General features: G+C 40.5%; 2 protein-coding genes across 6 annotated transcripts in view; one reads left to right on the plus strand and one right to left on the minus strand.

Moving 5' to 3' along the window:
• Nucleotides 1-5594, minus strand: part of RIOK2 (RIO kinase 2) — a 41074-nt gene extending 35480 nt beyond the window's left edge. For 2 of the 3 annotated variants that reach the window (XM_038401928.2, XM_038401930.2), the window contains exons 1-3: nt 5457-5594; nt 3612-3750; nt 1434-1550 (exon numbers count right to left, since the gene is read on the minus strand). In XM_038401928.2, coding sequence (XP_038257856.1) covers nt 1434-1550; nt 3612-3750; nt 5457-5522 — 322 coding nt within the window. In that variant the 5' untranslated portion in view covers nt 5523-5594. Of the gene's footprint in view, nt 1-1433; nt 1551-3611; nt 3751-5159; nt 5325-5456 lie in introns of those variants that run through there. The other variant, XM_038401929.2, reaches the window with a different exon arrangement.
• A 293-nt stretch (nt 5595-5887) lies between these two features.
• The window catches only part of LOC119855598, a 155242-nt gene continuing 143895 nt past the window's right edge, over nt 5888-17234 (plus strand). For 2 of the 3 annotated variants that reach the window (XM_043515340.1, XM_038401937.2), the window contains exon 1: nt 5888-6017. The gene's annotated coding sequence lies outside the window, so the exon portion shown is untranslated. Of the gene's footprint in view, nt 6018-6653; nt 6785-10299; nt 10339-17234 lie in introns of those variants that run through there. The other variant, XM_043515343.1, reaches the window with a different exon arrangement.

Genomic DNA, 17234 nt, shown 5'->3' on the forward strand with positions numbered 1-17234 from the left:
TATACTATTGCAAAAAGAAAACACATTGCAGAAAAATCAGCAAAATTACCAATGACAGCACAGCACCTGTATACTTGAATAATGAATCTCCTATTAGTTCTAAAGTTCCTTTAAAAGATCTCCAATTCACTAGTTTTTATTTTGGTATGACCTGTGATAACTGTCAGTGTGATAATGAGCAGCTGACACTACTGTCTGTTTCTGCTGCATACTCCCAAGGTTTGTAAACAGTCCTTCTTGACATAAGACACTGGCACAATACAAGAGCTCCAGATGAAGGGATATATTACAGAAGCCAAGGAACTTCCTGAGGTCATCTCTTCAACAAGGAAGTTAGGCATTTGTGTACATGCCCAAGAAGTGCTTCTAATGTAGCACAAACATTTCCAGTAACGTTGGGAACAAGTTTCAATAATGCTTCTAGTTGCTCTGATTGACTATACCCCTGTGCAGCAGGAGAACCAGACAATGCACCTACAGAGATGTACCTGGTCCTTACAAGTCAGTCCTGCAATACTCTTCCTCATTCTTCAGTGACAGTTCTATGCCTAGTCATTTAACATCACACCTCACCACATTCCATGCAAGGCTAAGAGCAACCAAGGCAGTACTCTGCTAATTTACTGTACCATAGCATAGTATCCCATCTCAGATGGGAACTGATGAAGCTAACCCATTTTACTGAAAATAGGCTGGTAAGTTTGAATACGCTGAATTGTTTGCAAATGTTTGCATGCTTAGATCTAGCATTTGTGCTTAGTATAGAAGGAATTCTGGAAAAAGGAAATCCTACTCACATGAAAGTTTTCTTTATTAAAAACAACAAAAGAATAGAAAGAAAACCATATAGAAGCAGCATCGTATCAAAATGAAGGGTGAAATCATGGCTCCACTGAAGTCAAAGTTCCTCGCAAGGTCTTTAAACAAACAGTTCAAATAAATAAAAATTTACCAAAAGTAATACAAATGCAATCTAACTATCATTTCAAATAACTACTCAAATATTAGGAACAGTGGCCAAAGTGAAGGGAAAATTCCAGAGCCATTCAAGTGAAGAAAAATTCAAAAAGTTTGCTGATAGCATTGTATGGCATTTCAAACAGAATGATAATGTAATTTCACATGACTAGGATTTCCTTTTTCCAGAATTTGTTCTACACTAAGGATAACTGCATGCATCCAATGAAGTGAGCTGTAGCTCACGAAAGCTTATGCTCAAATAAATTTGTTAGTCTCTAAGGTGCCACAAGTACTCCTTTTCTTTTTTCATATACAGACTAACATGGCTGCTATTCTGAAATGTTCAAGTTTCTGATAAATTAGTGAACTATTTAGCCAGATGAAACTTTAATGGATTACTGGTGACAAGTCCAGTATTCAATATAAGAGCTTTTGTTTTAATATATTTGTTTAAAAATATTTTTAAAAATTACCTGATTCTTTGCCAACACCCATCTGGTTTCCAACAGAGTTGACAACTTGTCTAGTTGATAGAGTTTTCAAGGCAAGGTAATCATACCCTCCATTAGTTAATCGGTAGCCCTGGACAGCTGAAAAAAATATAAGAGCAAATTCCGTGAAATGTTATGCAAACACTACTATTAGAATCTTTCTTTTTTAAACCACATTACAGTAGTGTGTGAAAAGTCTTAACTTTAACTGCTCCATTCTAGTCAAGTAAAATTTCCTAAAATGTTGACTCTGAGATGCCAGCAGAACGAAAACCAGTGGAGAACAATGCATTCACATGAACATATTGGGGTGGCTGAATGGAAGGAAGCAAAAATGGTGAGAAAGAAAAAAGGGAATGGAGGGTAATAACTGAAGAGAGGGTGACAGTAAAGAATACAGGGTCAAGGATTCCAGGACTTTCTTACACATAATGAAGTGATGGCAAATTTTATATTTTTGTAGGATGAACAGGGGATGTCAAGAAACAGAAAAAAAATGCTTTGTTAATTGCTTACATATCCGTTATTCTCTTGCTATAGTAAATCCATACTACTTTTGCAATATATAAAGAGAAATAAGATAACTGCTACAAGAGACTGGATTTCCTTTGAACCTGGATAAACATTTGTTGATTGTATTGTTAAAACATTAAACACTGAATATTTTTATGTGCAGGAAACATTAGCTAATATAAAAAAAAATTACCTCCTTTACATTTTTGATAGCTTTGCACTGTAAAAACACAAATACGGAACGTATAACAGCAAGATAGATAGATAGAGAGAGATCTATCTATTTATCTAGAGAGAGGTTTTGTTATTGTCTCTGAAAAACCAAACAGATTGGTTGCTCCAGGGAACAGAACTTATGGAAAGATCAATCAGTACTTATGTAACCCACATAACTTGGTGAAATTGTTGGCAGAATGGAATCTTGTCATAATGATGCAGTCAAACTACTTCACCATATCTCTGTTTAAGTTTTTAAAGAAGAATATGAATGCTAATTTTTCCAAAAGGAACATACTCTAATATTTCCACATCCACTCTTTTTTGACAAATTAATTTCATTCAAAAAAAAAGATCCTGAAGATTCAAAATTCTATTCATCAAAACCAAAAGCTTTCTCAGATACATCAAGCATTACAAATAATCACAAATGTCAATATATTTTATTCTTATTATGGTAGGTATAAATCTACAAAATTTATACACATGCTTAAATTTATGCACTCTGAATTACCCTACTTAAATTGAGGGGTCTACTGGTAGTGTGTAAAGATAAGCACGTGCATAATTGGGATCTTACTGTTCTGTATATATTTAGTGCTCTGAATTTTCTGAATAATATTATTATGCAGGCATCTTAGCAGCCCCATCATAAAATCGTACCGAGATTTACACAAACTAGATTGAAACCCGACATTATACATCCTGTAGTCTGAATTAATGCCTGGTCTACATCTAAAAGTTTTACCTATGTAACAATTTCTGTTAGGGATCCAATTATTATTATTTTTTTTTAAAAACCAGAAAAGTTATACTGGTAAAAGCTCTAGTATGGATGCATTTATACTGGTATAAAGAAAACATACCAGTATAGTTATTCTCTTTCCAGTATGGAAAAGCTATACCAAGATAAAGCACCTTTATACGAATCTAGTTAAAACAGCATAATCACTTTTGTGTAGATACACTTTTAGCAGTATAGTTAAAGTGGTACAACTTTTCAGTTTAGTCAAGACTTCACTCTCCTATGACAAAACCTCTCAGCCATGATTGACTGTCCCCAGACCAGGGGTTCTCAAACTTCATTGTCACCACACTGACAACAAAAATTACTGAACAACTCAAGGAGGGGGGGACCGAAGCCTGAACCTGCCCAATCCCTGCCACCCTGGGGTTTTGCATTTCAGTGTAACTATGAAGAATTAAATGTGTGCACACTGGGTGACTATGCTAGAATGGACAGGGAGTTTATTGTGGAGTTACACAGTCTGAGCATGTTTGGACATTATGTTTAGGTGACAAGGCATTTGAACAGATGTAAATGTCTTCACTGATAATTTCTCTGATTTTTAACGACTGCATTGACAGGAAATGCACTTGAGCAACTTTAACTCAAAAGTAATGATGATTTCATGGGGGATTCATACTCACTTTTAGTTCGTTCATAAGCTAAGAGTTTGTGTTTCACTAACTCTCTCAGAATTTTGTTACATCCTCCATGTTTCAGGCTGGCTATGGAGGCAATCAAGCTAGCAGGGACTATTTCATGATTCTTCATACCCATCTCCACCTGAAATAATAAATGAAAGACATACATGAACCCCCCAACTAGACAATGAAATAACAGTTCCCTACATCAAGCCTAAACATACTTTCCATACATACACTGACACAAACATATTGTACTGCACAAAGTTTATTTAATTTAACGCAGCTTTTAAATTTGTTTGCTTGACTAGCAGTACTGATGGAGTTGTTTGAAAAGAAAATCTGTAATATAAACGGAGAATCTTTTGTTTAGGGAATGTAACATAAGATCTCTAATATATATAAGGCTTCAGAAGTTTAACAGAAACCTACTATCCTAGCCAGAAAAACTATGAATTAGAGGCCAATATGAGGGATATACAGATGGAGAGCAGGACAAAAGGAGCACTGGATTTCCCAGTAGGATAATCCCTATAGGATCATGACCTAAGTTCTAAACCTTTCTGTTGCGGACTTGGGAAAGCAAATAAAATGTTACAATGTCATGCTTCTTAAAAGCTTCAATGTCCTACTCCTGTTGGAAATCAGAGCAGTAGTCAAGAGTCATCTTGAAGCTACAGAACTTATGGGTCAGAAAAATTGCTTGATTTCTCACACACTACAATGATGGGTGCAATATACGGATTCAGATAGATAGATCTGTTACATTTTTTGGAAGATTTCCCACTGTTCTACTGCCATTTCAACTGTACAGAAGGTAGCAATGGTGTGAGTGCCATTGTAGGTAAGACATAGGTGGCCACTGGCATTTTAAGCACATGTAGACCTGTCCTAAAAAAGATTAGAAGATACAGTGGTCAGAGAATCAGCAGCCACCAGGAGCCATGTCTACTTTAGCATGCCCACTATTACTATCGCAGGCAGAGCTGAAACGATGGGAAATTTTTATGGGGGAAAAGCCTAATGTTGACACCCCCATATTTCAGAGTGGTAGCAGTGTGAGTCTGTATCAGCAAAAACAAAACAAAACAAAACAACCAAGGAGTACTTGTGGCACCTTAGAGACTAAAAAATTTGTTGAGGTATAAGCTTTTGTGGGCTAAAACCTACTTCATTGGAAGCCCATGAAAGCTTATGCTCAAATAAATTTGTTAGTCTCTAAGGTGCCACAAGTACTCCTCGTCCCCCCCCCCCCAATACTTCAGTAAGTGACTAGAAATCCAGCTCTGCTTAACCAGGTAATGAGTGTCTTTTATCGGAAACAATTCCAAAGCCTTTTCCAATTTACAGAGAAGCTGCTTCGGAGACCGAATCACAGCTGCACTTGGGGTGGAACACAGCAGAGGCCAGCAACACCACCCAACAATGTACATCAGGATATTAACAGCGTATCCAACCAAAATCTTTACGTTGCTTGCCTGACACAGCCGGGAGAATCCAATCAACAGCAAGTACTTGCACGAGCTAGAATTTAACACCCCCCGAACTCACCAGGTGACACATCTGAGCTGAACCAGGGCACCTCACACCGGCGTCACCCTAGGTGAGCAGTGACTAGCTCCACGCTCCGTATTTCCCTTGTTACCGCTAGCACCAGCCCCACCTCCTGCGGAGGCCCGGCCTCCCCGCCAAGCACCGATCCTGCCCGGCCTCGGGGGCGCGGCCATACAGATGAACGCAGTCAGCTTGGCTACTTCCTGCCGCGTTCTCTCCCGCTGCCGCGCGGTTGCGGCCCGCCCCCAGTCCGGCCCCGTGGCTTCCCCCCGCCCGCCCCGGGTGCCTCCTTACCGCCGTCAGGACTCTGAAGGGGTCGCGGGAGAGGTAGCGCAGCATCACCACATTCAGCCGGCCCATGGTCTCGCCCTGCTCCTCCCGTGCCACCCGACAGATGAGTGGTACTTGCCGGGGTCACAAGGAGCCGAGTCCCGGAAACCCGCACCCCAGTTCTGCCGCTGGCCGCATGCGCAAACGTTGGGAAGCGCAGAAGCAGACGTTACTTCCGCCAAGCTGTGCAAGTCAGGTCCTAGCAGCTGCATAAACATTTATATTCCTGATTGGACATACGTCCGCGTAACCTTGCGACAGATCCATCATAGAATACCCGTTCTCTAGGGCTGCTTTCATAGGGCCAGGCTGATTAATTGACTACCCTTTTCGCTCTGGGCTGTTTTACCATGAGCCGTATATGTATCTGCCAGGATCGGCTGCCTAGGAGAAGCGTCCTTCTGCGAGACTCCGAGAAGTAACCCGTTTCTCGAAGCAGAGGCTCTATCCCAGCGACTGACCACCGCACGGACAATGAACTCCAGAGGCCGCCACCGCGGACACCTGCCGCTGCCCCCGACAAAGGTAACTTACAAAGTTATACCCACAAACTGACGACCAAAGTGGCCACGCCGGCTACACCCGCGCTTGCGCCACCAGGGCAGTGTGAGCCTACTGCGCCTGCGCTGTGGGTGTCACGGGACGAGTTGGCGGATGCCCGGTGGGCCATCGCTGGTGGGGAGGAGGGTGAGAGCAGAACGTTACTTTTCCAAGTGCGCATGCGCGAAGGGCTCTGAGCCGAGCTGAGTGGCAAGGGGGTGGGTGCAGAGCGGATCCGCCCAGGCCTGTCCGCGGGGCAGGAGCGTGCCTCGGGCCGGGTAACGGGTTGCGGGTTGCGGGGCCGACACGCCGAACTGATTGGCCGCGGGGCACGCGGGCTTCTCGCGGAGCCTCCGTGCTGGGGGCTGCGAGGTCCGGGGTGTCGCTCCGCGGCCCGTGCCGACCCTGGTCTCCGTGTGTTGCCCCGGAGCAGTGTCCGTCTGCCCCGCGCCTGGCCCGTTCTAGGGTTGCCGGAAACGACTCTCAGCTGAAGATTGCTGAGCTGGTGATGCCAACAAACTCCCCGTTTGCAGTAGCTTTCCCTGCGTGGGCATGCGTGTGACTTGCATCCCTAAAAACAACAACAAAAAGTGCTTTTAACTTGAGCTTTATTTACATTTTATAAAAGTTATTAGGGTGACTTGGGTCGATATACCATTTGTAGTGATGAAATGAGCCATTTCCCCATCCAGTCAGCCAACAGAGGGGCATCCAGGCAGTCCTGCTCCATAGGACCGTTATATATTTTGCAGGTGAATTTCTGCAGCATTTTCTGTTTTAGTTGAAAGTTTCTACGGTGCTACCCCCTTCACTGCAAGCCATATGTCGCCCACAGCAGGCTTTCTAATGTCCTTCTTGCAGTTGATTTCTGTTTTGTTTTCATACTAGTTGCAGTACTGACAGTTTTTTTCACCGTGCCATTTGAAATAAGTGGAGTCAACGTGGTTGGGGCAAGCTGTGCAACATAATCATATTACCTGTCTTCTGCAGCGTCCATTCTGTTAAACACTTGAAACCAGAAAGATGATTAGTCGCTTGTATTATTCCACCTTTTCTTTGTTGAGTTGCACCATTCCTCCTTAGTCTGCTGTATTTCTTGATGTGATGTGGCACTGCTGTGCAAGGCTGATGATTGGGCTTTTAACTTGTACACACTGCATCTTTTGGGTGCAGCATGTCCAGTTTTTCCAATACAGTAGAACCTCAGAGTTATGAATACGTTGGGAATGGAGGTTATTCATAACTCCGACATGTTCATAATTCTGAACAAAACATTATAGTTCTTTCAGAAGTTTACAGCTGAACATTGACTTAATGCAGCTTTGGAATTTTACTATGTGAAAGAAAAATGCTGCTTTTAACCATCTTAATTCAAATTAAACAAGCAGAGAAAGCTTTCTTACCTTGTCAAATCTTTATTTTTTTTTAAACTTTCCCTTAATTTTTTTAGGAGTTTACGTTTAACACAATACTGTACTAAATTTGCTTTTTTTTGTATATGCTGCTGCCTGATTGCAGACTTCAGGGTCCAAATGAGATGTGTTTGTAACTCTGAGGTTCTACTGAATATGAATATCTGTTGTTAGTCGACTCCTCAGTTTGTGAGCCATCTGCACCAGCATAGCCTTGCACTTCTCCTTCACTGTCTGAACAGCTGCTTTGTCTTTCACAATATAAACTTAGCAATTGAAATCATAACCCGGTTATGTGGCAGAATTGGGCATGTTGTATGCTTCAGAGTTAAAATGGCCAATTCTGCGGAGGGAATTTTCTTTAGTTGACTCGGATTAACTATAAGTTTCAACCCTGACTGACAGTACATCATTAAATCATGAAAAAGTTTGCCTGGCTCCAACTGAACAGTGTTGATTTTGTTAAGGTCACAAAGTGTTGATTTCAAGAAGATTGGATAAAGTTTGTTGTGGCAGCCAACATGCCACAACCAACAGCCAACTAAGGAGACTTGCTGTGTAACACCATTCTGAGGCTTTTTACAGTTGAAAGTGTAAGTTAAGAGCATCCCACTTCTTCCAAATCATGGAAATGCATTCTCCCTGAATGGGCCACCTAGTTGCCGCTGGTTGAATCATCATTCTTGGTTCAGAACCTTCTGTAGTCTTGTACCATTCCCTGTACAAAAATTTTCTCTTTGAACTATGTGAGGACTGGATTTTATGCACAAGGAAATCCAAATCTGTTGGTAATACTTCAGTTGATTTGCTTCCAACTAGTTTAGAAAATGGCAAAAGAACTTTACCAGGGTGGGGTTAGGAGGGGACCATAAAGGTCATTTAGTCTAACGCCCTGCCAAGATGTAGTATTTATTGTGTCTAAACAATCTAAGACAGACAGGTATCCAGCCTCCTTTTGAAAACCTCCAGTGAAGGAGCTTCCACAACCTCCGTAGGCAGTCTATTCAATTTCCTAATGTTCTTACAGTTAGGAAGTTTTCTCTAAGATTTAATATAAATCTGCTATGCTGTAGTTTGACCCTGTTGCTTCTTGTCCAGCCCTCTGTGTGTGGCACCTTTTTCTGCAGTATCTTGTATACTGAATGGTTGCATCCAGTCATAACGTTGGCATCTTCTATGCCAATGTATTTTTTCAAGTCCAGGTCATCTCTTTTAAAGCTTTATGCAAAGAATGTACTAATGAGTCTGCATCAGTGTCAGTTACAGGAATAATGCTGAAGAAAATTGATATTTTAGTTTTTCAAAAAGAAAAATGGTATCTAATCAAAACAGAAAGAGCCTTTGTTAGTAGTATACCAGTGTTCTCATCAATTAGAAGTGAAAAGAAGCTGTCACCAATATCTGCGAGTAGTTCTTTGTGCAGCTCAAGACTCAAAACATTAATGAGTGCTGTACATTTGGTATGATGAAGCGCAAATGTCTATAACACTTTAGAGTTAGGATTCAGTGATGGGATTAGCTCTCTTAAATGGTCAACTGCTTGAGCTGTGCTGTGCTATATAGCAAGCCAGTTTTAATTCTGCTTCTTATTCCCCTGAAATACTCCAAATGAAATACTGCTGAATTGACTGTAGTTCACTTGGTGCCTTCTCTTTTTGAGGGTTTGAAATATGCTTCTGCAATTTGGAGTGTGCCAGAAGATTCTTCTAAGGATGCAGGGTGCAATGACACAGCATAGAAAGCCACAAAGGCATTCCCTTGCACAGGCCACAGTCAACCTACAGAGAATAACCATGAAAACCTCACAGTCGAGTTAACAATGAAGCAGTGTTGATCAAAACTAAGTTTGTACCAATAAAATAACCTTTCCCACCCCCCTCAAAACAAGAAAGAACAATTTATAATGATTATTTGTTTTACTGACAAATATTTGTAAAAGAGATGTAAAACATCACATAAAAGAAATATGTTGTTGAATCAAGCCCATTATCTACACATTTTAAGAAATTAAATTAGAAGCACAAAAATAGTGCAAACTGTAATATTTGTCGCTAGAAACAAAACACATTAAACAACTACAAAGATGTATACTTTTAATTCGGGATCTGCTTCCCATTTCTTGTGTTGCTGTCGATGTTGAGTAATTGTTTTTTGATGCTGCCTTTAGGTATGTGTCAGATATATGGGAGTATGAGTACCCACCCTTTAACAAGTTTTATTCCCATAACAAAACTGAGGACTCTGACTGGAGGCCCACCCTGGGAACTGTCTTTACTATGCCTATTCCCTGGAGGCACACCACAATACTAGGTGCTGCTTTCACACAAATAACAACCAGGAACAGCATAGCTAGTTTCTAGGTAGTGGCAGCAGTTCTTGGAGTGGCAGATCTTCTGCAAAATGTCTGAATTAGTTTGTCTCGTCCACTCCACTGAAAATAATCTTCTTCTTCCTGGACTGATCTTTCCTTCCTCAAAACTTCTTTAAAATGTTTTTCCTGTTACGCTGAACTGGATCTTTGCTGTACAAGCACCTAAACTCTAGCTGAGGAGATTGCGTGGGTAAAAGCACATTTCTTTGGCAAGCTTTCTTGTATTGCAAAGCAGCTGCACAAAAGGAAGACTGATGCCAAGTTTGTTCCAGAGGAGCTCCTGTGAGCTAGAAGGTTAAAACACTTGTAAAATTCAGAAGCAGGGGCAGGAAAGCCAGAGAGATTAGTGTGAGCCCAGAAAGAGAGGCCCACAGCAACTGCTACTTGGCACAGGGCAGTGGCACCTTAGCCCAAAAGCTTTTGCAAAAGAATTGTGAACAAGCCCTGAGAAAGTACCTTATTCTGTCATTGATTTCTGTTTCAGATGGGAAACTGAATCATGAAATCTCCTGGTTGGAAAAAGGTAAAATTCTCAATCTCCTCTTCATCACCACACATGTACCCCATATACATAAATCCTCTTATACACGCCCCCCATTCCTAATTCCTCCTTCCCCTGCATTTAAAACCATAGTTCTATCTGGGTCACTCAGTCTGTTCTCTAGCCTTGCCCTTCCCTAGCATTCTGACATATCAGTAGCAACTCAATAGTTGGCCCTCAAATCCTCAGTGCGCGTTAACAGTGTCTGGCTACTCTGTTTCAACTTCATCTCCTTCTGCAATATCAGTAGGGGAGCACAGGCCACTGACCTCTCTGATTTCAAAAGAACAGTGACATCCAGGCCACTCAGCTTCTGGGCTTGCTTCTTTCCCCAGATGTGATTTTATTTTTGAAATCAGATGTGTTCCTATTTTTAAAATATACAACAACTAAGATCCCATCGTACTTTAGCAGATTAAAGCAACAGGGAGTCAGGTGGCACCTTAAAGACTAACAGATTTATTTGGGCATAAGCTTTTGTGGGTAAAAAAACCCCACTTCAGGTGCATCAGATTAAAGTTAGTTTTAGTGCCACATGTGAAATTCAGTCTTTAATGAGCTTTAATAAAACAGTACAGTTTAGATGTGCAGCCCACCTGGAAAACTTAGGTTTTCTGCCAATACAATTCTGGCAATATGTACGGGAAAATGATCTGTCTGTACCTTGCAATATAGAGAGAAAGCTCTTCCAAATGTTGGTTTAATATGGGTCAGTGAAATTGATCTAGGAATAGTTACCTCTGTAAGGTGTTGAAAAGCATATGGTTACACAGGAAAGCAAAGTTTTCCCCTAACACATGGGAGGTATTGGGAGAGCAAATATTCAAAAGAGTCAAACGTCTGATCACAGGCTGACATAAAATATGAATAAGGAACCAGGAAGTTTATATGAAAATGTGAGCCAATAGAAATGGAAGGCTTCAACCCATTGAGTTGTTTAGATTCGCATTAGTGTGTAGAATTATCATGTTTGAGAAGAAACCCAAAGAGCACATTACTCTGAATATACACTTGGTGAAGGAGAAGAGAGGAAATTTTGGGTAACCTGTTTGTTACCTTGTGCACTTAGGCAGTATGTGGAATGAGAAAGAACATTAAGCGTTTAGCATCTACTATTTGTAGATGGTACTTTCCAAAAATGTGTTTTGTGTGTTAGTGGGAGATTTAGCTATATCACAGTTAATTTGTAAACATTAATATAAATTAAAATACTAGACAAGTCATTAAGTAGTTCCAAAATCTGCTTCAGTGGCTTTATGCTAGTCAACATTTTTAGTGATGATCTGGAAGAAAAATGTAAAGTCGCTTCCAATAAAGTTTGTAGATGGCACAAAGAGAAATGCGGTGGCAAATAATATCGAGGACAGGTCATTGTTAGAGAGCAATCTGGATCACTTTGTAGAATGGTGTGATAGACCATACCCCTGTATTTCCCCACTTGCACATTATTGTAATAATATTTATACAAAGTATGCCCTGAGAAGTATCATTTAAAAACCGTAAAATATGTGTGGCAACATTGTATGTAAAGTTATAAGATTCCACTGTATGGTGTTATTAAAACATGTTCCAAATCTGTGCATATCATTTCCATTAATGAAATGACGGACTTTATATAAGCTTGTATTGTTCAGGAGAGGGCTGGGAAGTACCAGATGTAAATTTCTGGGAAAAATCTGGGGCTGGGCGTTTGTTGGGGTCATCCTGCAGTATGATTCAGCTGGTAAAAGCCTGGAGGTGACTAGCAGGGTGCCAGTGCACACAGACATAGGTGTACATAAGACTAACTTACATGCTGGCTGGAGACCACAGCAGAAAAGCATCACAGGTAAGAGCAGGGGTTGCACAGCGACTTAATAGTTTAGATTGTACCCTGGGTATGTTACAGGTGGACATAATTAAACAGCATGTACGTTAATTAGAGCTGTCTGAAATATGAGATGACTTTTTCAGCAGACATTTTTATTAAAAAATTGTCCCATTTTTTCATTGGAAAATTTTGAAATTTGAATACTTTCAATCAGCTCTAGTCGTAATACAGATTGAACCTCTCTAATCTGGCACCGTAAGGACTTGACCAGTGCCGAACCACGGGAAGTTAATGCAGAGTGCGAGCAGGTCTCCATAGGCGTGGGAAGTAGAGGTGCGGGGGTGCTGCAGCAGACCCAGGCTTTGCACCCAGGTTGGCCCCCCCATTCGGGGGCCCCACTGCCACATGGCATCATGGCTGCCAGCCCCCCAACCGGGGGCTCTGATGCTGGCCCCAGGTCTCAGCCGCTGGCCCCAAGTCTTCCTCCTCCCTTCCAGAGCTTGAATGCCGCGAATCAGGTGTTCGCGGTGCTCTGGAAGTGCTGGGAGGGAGGAGGAGTAGGAGTTGGTAAGCACGGGGCCGCCGGCACGCGAGAGGCGCAGGGGGAGTGGGACAGAGCGGGGAGCTTGGTGCCTGTGGATGCTCCTCACCCACTAACTTTTCCTGGAGTTGGTGCCTGTTCTGGACCACGGATGTTGCCAGACCAGGGAGTGCCGGATTAGAGAGGTTCAATCTGTATAACAAAATGAAAGGTCAGTCATCTATGTTGGGCATGCTTACAGGATATTGGGCATGCTTACAGGATTGAGGGACTGTATTTTGGAAAGCCGTGTCTTTGAAAAGGACTTAGTAGTCATTTAAAGCTAATCACCAGCTAAACATGAACTGTGGCAAAAAGGGATAATGCAATACTTGGTGGTATTAAGAGGCAATATCAATCAGAAGGAGAGAAGTGACATTACCTTTGCATGTGGCTTTGGGAGACAAGTAAGTCAATATTATGTCCGGTTTCAGAGTAGCAGCCGTGTTAGTCTGTATTCACAAAAAAGAAAAGGAGTACTTGTGGCACCTTAGAGACCATTTCTGTTGTGTCACTTCTAAAAGGATATTGAAAAATTGGACAGGATTCAGAGAAGAGCTCCAAAAATGATCTGAGAACTGGAAAATATACCTTGGGGTGAGAGACTAAAGGAGCTCAATTTAATTTTGTTGCAGGAAAGGTTAATAATAGGGGACTACATGTGGAGAAGATACCTTCTACCAGAAGACTTTGTAATTTGGCAGACAAATGCATAATAAAATCCAGTGGCTGGAAATTGAAGATAGAAATAATTGAACAAGAAATCAGATGAACATTTGAAGTGAGGGTAATTATCCAGTAGAGCATATTACAAGGGATGTGGTAACCTTTTCATGGAATCTTTAAATCAAGAGGGGATGCCTTTCTAAATATTATGGTTTAATTTAATTACAAGGTTTCGAGCTAGACACAGGAGTCACTGAAGGAAATCTGTTGTCTTCAGGAAGTCAGACTACATGTAATCATCATTATGGACCCTTATGAACTTAAAATCTCTGACTCTACCAGAGCCCTTTTTCAAGCCCTGTGTATTGTTGATCATTAAACTGGATATTTATGAATTGAGAGGCAAAAAGTTTTATTTTACTCTCTTAAACTGTTCTGTATGTAAATTATTTTATTTGCAGCAGTGGAAGTTTAACAAATACATTTGTTTTGCTTCCTAGTTATAACTTGTCATTTCATAATAATGGAAAAGCATTGGCATCTCCTCAAATACTTTCTAAAATGATACCAGAAAAAGTAGTGATAGGTGTATGTTTTGAATGTGTATATTTATATGATGAAATCTTCACTTTCTGCTACTGGATTTGTGTAACTGCCTAAAGACCCTTCTTTTTCCATCCCAGTTTCCTTGTGAAGTTATTTAAGTGACATGAAGAATATTCTTCCATTAGCTTAAACTTTGGCCACTTAACAATATAAGTATATATTCTCCATGTGAAGATTATCTGTTGGACCTGAAATTTGGGTGATCAACCTTTTTAATGTCATCTTTTTATTTTTTAGTTGTATTATTTTTATTGGAATGACAAGTTATGAAATTATTACTTAATTGAATACATCCAGTGTCTTTGTCTAAAAACAGGATTCACATTTGTGAAGAGGTTTATGTACTTCGTCTGCCCTACATGTTGTCTGTACTTGTGTTGATGGTTGGCTGTTAACTTAGATCTTCATTCTTAATGTAGTTTATGTACAGTAATCATTTGTGATGTTCCTGTTTTCACAAACTGAATTCCAAGAAATGGTGTATGCTGTATTTAAAATACATAAAGAGTATAAAGGAAAAAGTTGAATAATAACCTATTCTGTGGTTTAGTTTACTTCTTTCTAATGAGCTTTCTAAGCCATGGCTGTATTAAGAGCAATTTATAGCGTGGAATTCATTAGCCACATTTGCCTCTGGTGTATTAATATGTTTATGAAGTGCAAAATATGTTAAAAGGGTAGGAAAGTGGGGTTAATCTGTTAGAAGATCAATGGATTTAAGTAGTAAAACACATCAGATTGTGACTTATGCTAATTCATGCCCAGTGTGGTATGAATTTGAAAGCTAAATTCTTAATTTTCTTTCACTGCTGTTTTGTTATTCATTTATGGACATTTTCATGACATAATGAATTTACTGCACCTCTTCCAGATTCATTTCTTAGCCTCTCTTGAGTAGTTTGTCAACTGCCCCAATGAATGTGGTGGCTTTCTGATGTATCGTTAGAACACTGAGAATACCTGCACTGTGAGGTGGTTTCTCAATCTAGCTGTCTCCAGGTGAAAAATGAGACTATTAACCCACTACGCCTTGCTAGTTTATTAAATACTGACATTTGGAATGTTTCCATATAAAGACTATACTGAGCTTCATGTTCTTGGCTTTGGACAAGGAATGTTAGCTTTTATAGTTTTCTCCAGACTGAAGGACATTTAAGTGCCTGTCTGTTTAAAACACTTTTTCTGGTGTAAGATATGCTGCTGTACCTTGGCTTCCGAATGAATCAAGCCCTGCTAAGTACTCTTAATATAACACCACATGAAAACATTCATTGTTTACAAGAAGACAACTTGACAGTTAATTCAAATAAAATGAAATGTTAAACTTTCAGCAGAAACGGTCAATAAGGAGTTTTTCTTAAAAATTCATTATGAGCGCAACAGTCACAAGTTTAACTGGTATAAAAATAGGTTTCAGAGTAGCAGCCGTGTTAGTCTGTATTCGCAAAAAGAAAAGGAGTACTTGTGGCACCTTAGAGACTAACAAATTTATTTGAGCATAAGCTTTCGTGAGCTACAGCTCACTTCATTGCATCCGATGAAGTGAACTGTAGCTCACGAAAGCTTATGCTCAAATAAATTTGTTAGTCTCTATGGTATAAAAATGTTTGTAAGAGTCTGCGCTGATATAACAAAACTAATGAAAACTATAAAAAATGATTATTGGTTTGTCAACAAACTTACGCTGACGTTAACTAAAGAATGTGCATTTTGATATTTCTGAATATTGTATCTTTGATCCATATATTAAGAAGATTAGCATAGAGAAAATGAGTGTTAGTAAATCTTTCCTAATGAATAGCAGTATCCTTGCCAGATTTACAAATGCTGAACGTTCCTTTCTGAAGGTAGATTTATAAACACCCAAAAGCTCTTGTTGAAAGTAAGGCTTGAACAGTGTGGTTCATAACTAGGCTCTTTCATAGTAGTTTTAGAAAGCCACTGTTCTCAGGATACATATGAATGGTCACAAATTTATTACTGCAGGTGTCCCTTTTCAAATGAAAGCCAGGAACAGGTCTCCTGGGATTAGATCTGGTACTGTTACAATTCTCAATTTAGTTACATTGACATCTGTATTCAACTAATAGTGGAAAAACGTCTGAACTAAAAGTTGGTTTAACGAGCCCGCAGTGATCCTCAAATTTCATTTGCATATTCCTCCTTAGATCCGCAAGTAAGTAGTTGGCATTGGCCATGATGGTGTTGAGTCACCTCATGAATCTTGGTTGGTGGTAAACCAACTCTCTTTACAACAGAGTGGTAGTTCATTCAGTTCGTGTGAGGTCTACCTGGGGTCAATTCCCTTGATATTATGTCTGAAAATATCCTCTTGAAAATGTTTTAAAGGGGTATTGTGTATGTTTTCAGGGTAAGTAATACTGGAACTTTTCAGTTCTAATTAGGTGAGGTAAAAGTTTAACAGAGTTTAATCTTTCCCATAATATCATCTTAGGCTACTATTCTTCATAATTTGTGTTATAAACTTTAGTACTCACAAAGCACATTATTAGTTTAATACTCATGATGGACTGTGGTGTGAAGTTTAGTGCTCATGAAGTGTTTTAGTGCTTTTGTTGGTTAGGGGGACTTGCAGACTGAAGTACTACATTTATTCATAGAACAAGTATAGCAAGGGAAAGTTTCCCTGCTCTGCCTCATCAATGTGACACAGTCTTAACCAGCTTTAAGGATGTAAGGATGTGATGGGGTGTTTACCCCACATGCCCTGAGAGGGTTAAGGCAGACCAAGAAGGGGGCTAATTAATGCATTAGGCCACAACTGAAGGGAATCAGGTGGCTAAGCAATCCTCTAATTGAATGAGGAAGCCCAGCTGAGGAGAAATGAGCTGGGCCGGGCCTAGAAAGACAGGAAATGAGCAGCAGAAGGGGCTGCTGGGAAAGTCTGCAGTCAGTCCCTTGGAGAAGTGAGATGTGTTTGGGCTGGCTGGCTGGCAAACCCAGAAAGGTAGGAAAGGGCTCTGGGAAAAGGCAGTAAGGTCTATAAGGGAACAAACCTTGACTCCTGGCCAGAGGGTCCCTGAACTGGAATCCAGAGAAGGGAGTGGACCTGGGTTCCCCTGCCAACCACTGGGGGAGTGGCACTACAAGGCAGTGAATGGGAAGCCTGCCTAAGACTGGGGAGCAAAGACTTTGGTACCCCAGAAGGGTAAAATGCCCTAATGACCTGGCTGGAGGGCCAAGTCACAAAGAGAC

The sequence above is a fragment of the Dermochelys coriacea genome, chromosome 5 (assembly GCF_009764565.3).
Source record: "Dermochelys coriacea isolate rDerCor1 chromosome 5, rDerCor1.pri.v4, whole genome shotgun sequence".
In the NCBI taxonomy this organism is placed as follows: domain Eukaryota; kingdom Metazoa; phylum Chordata; order Testudines; family Dermochelyidae; genus Dermochelys; species Dermochelys coriacea.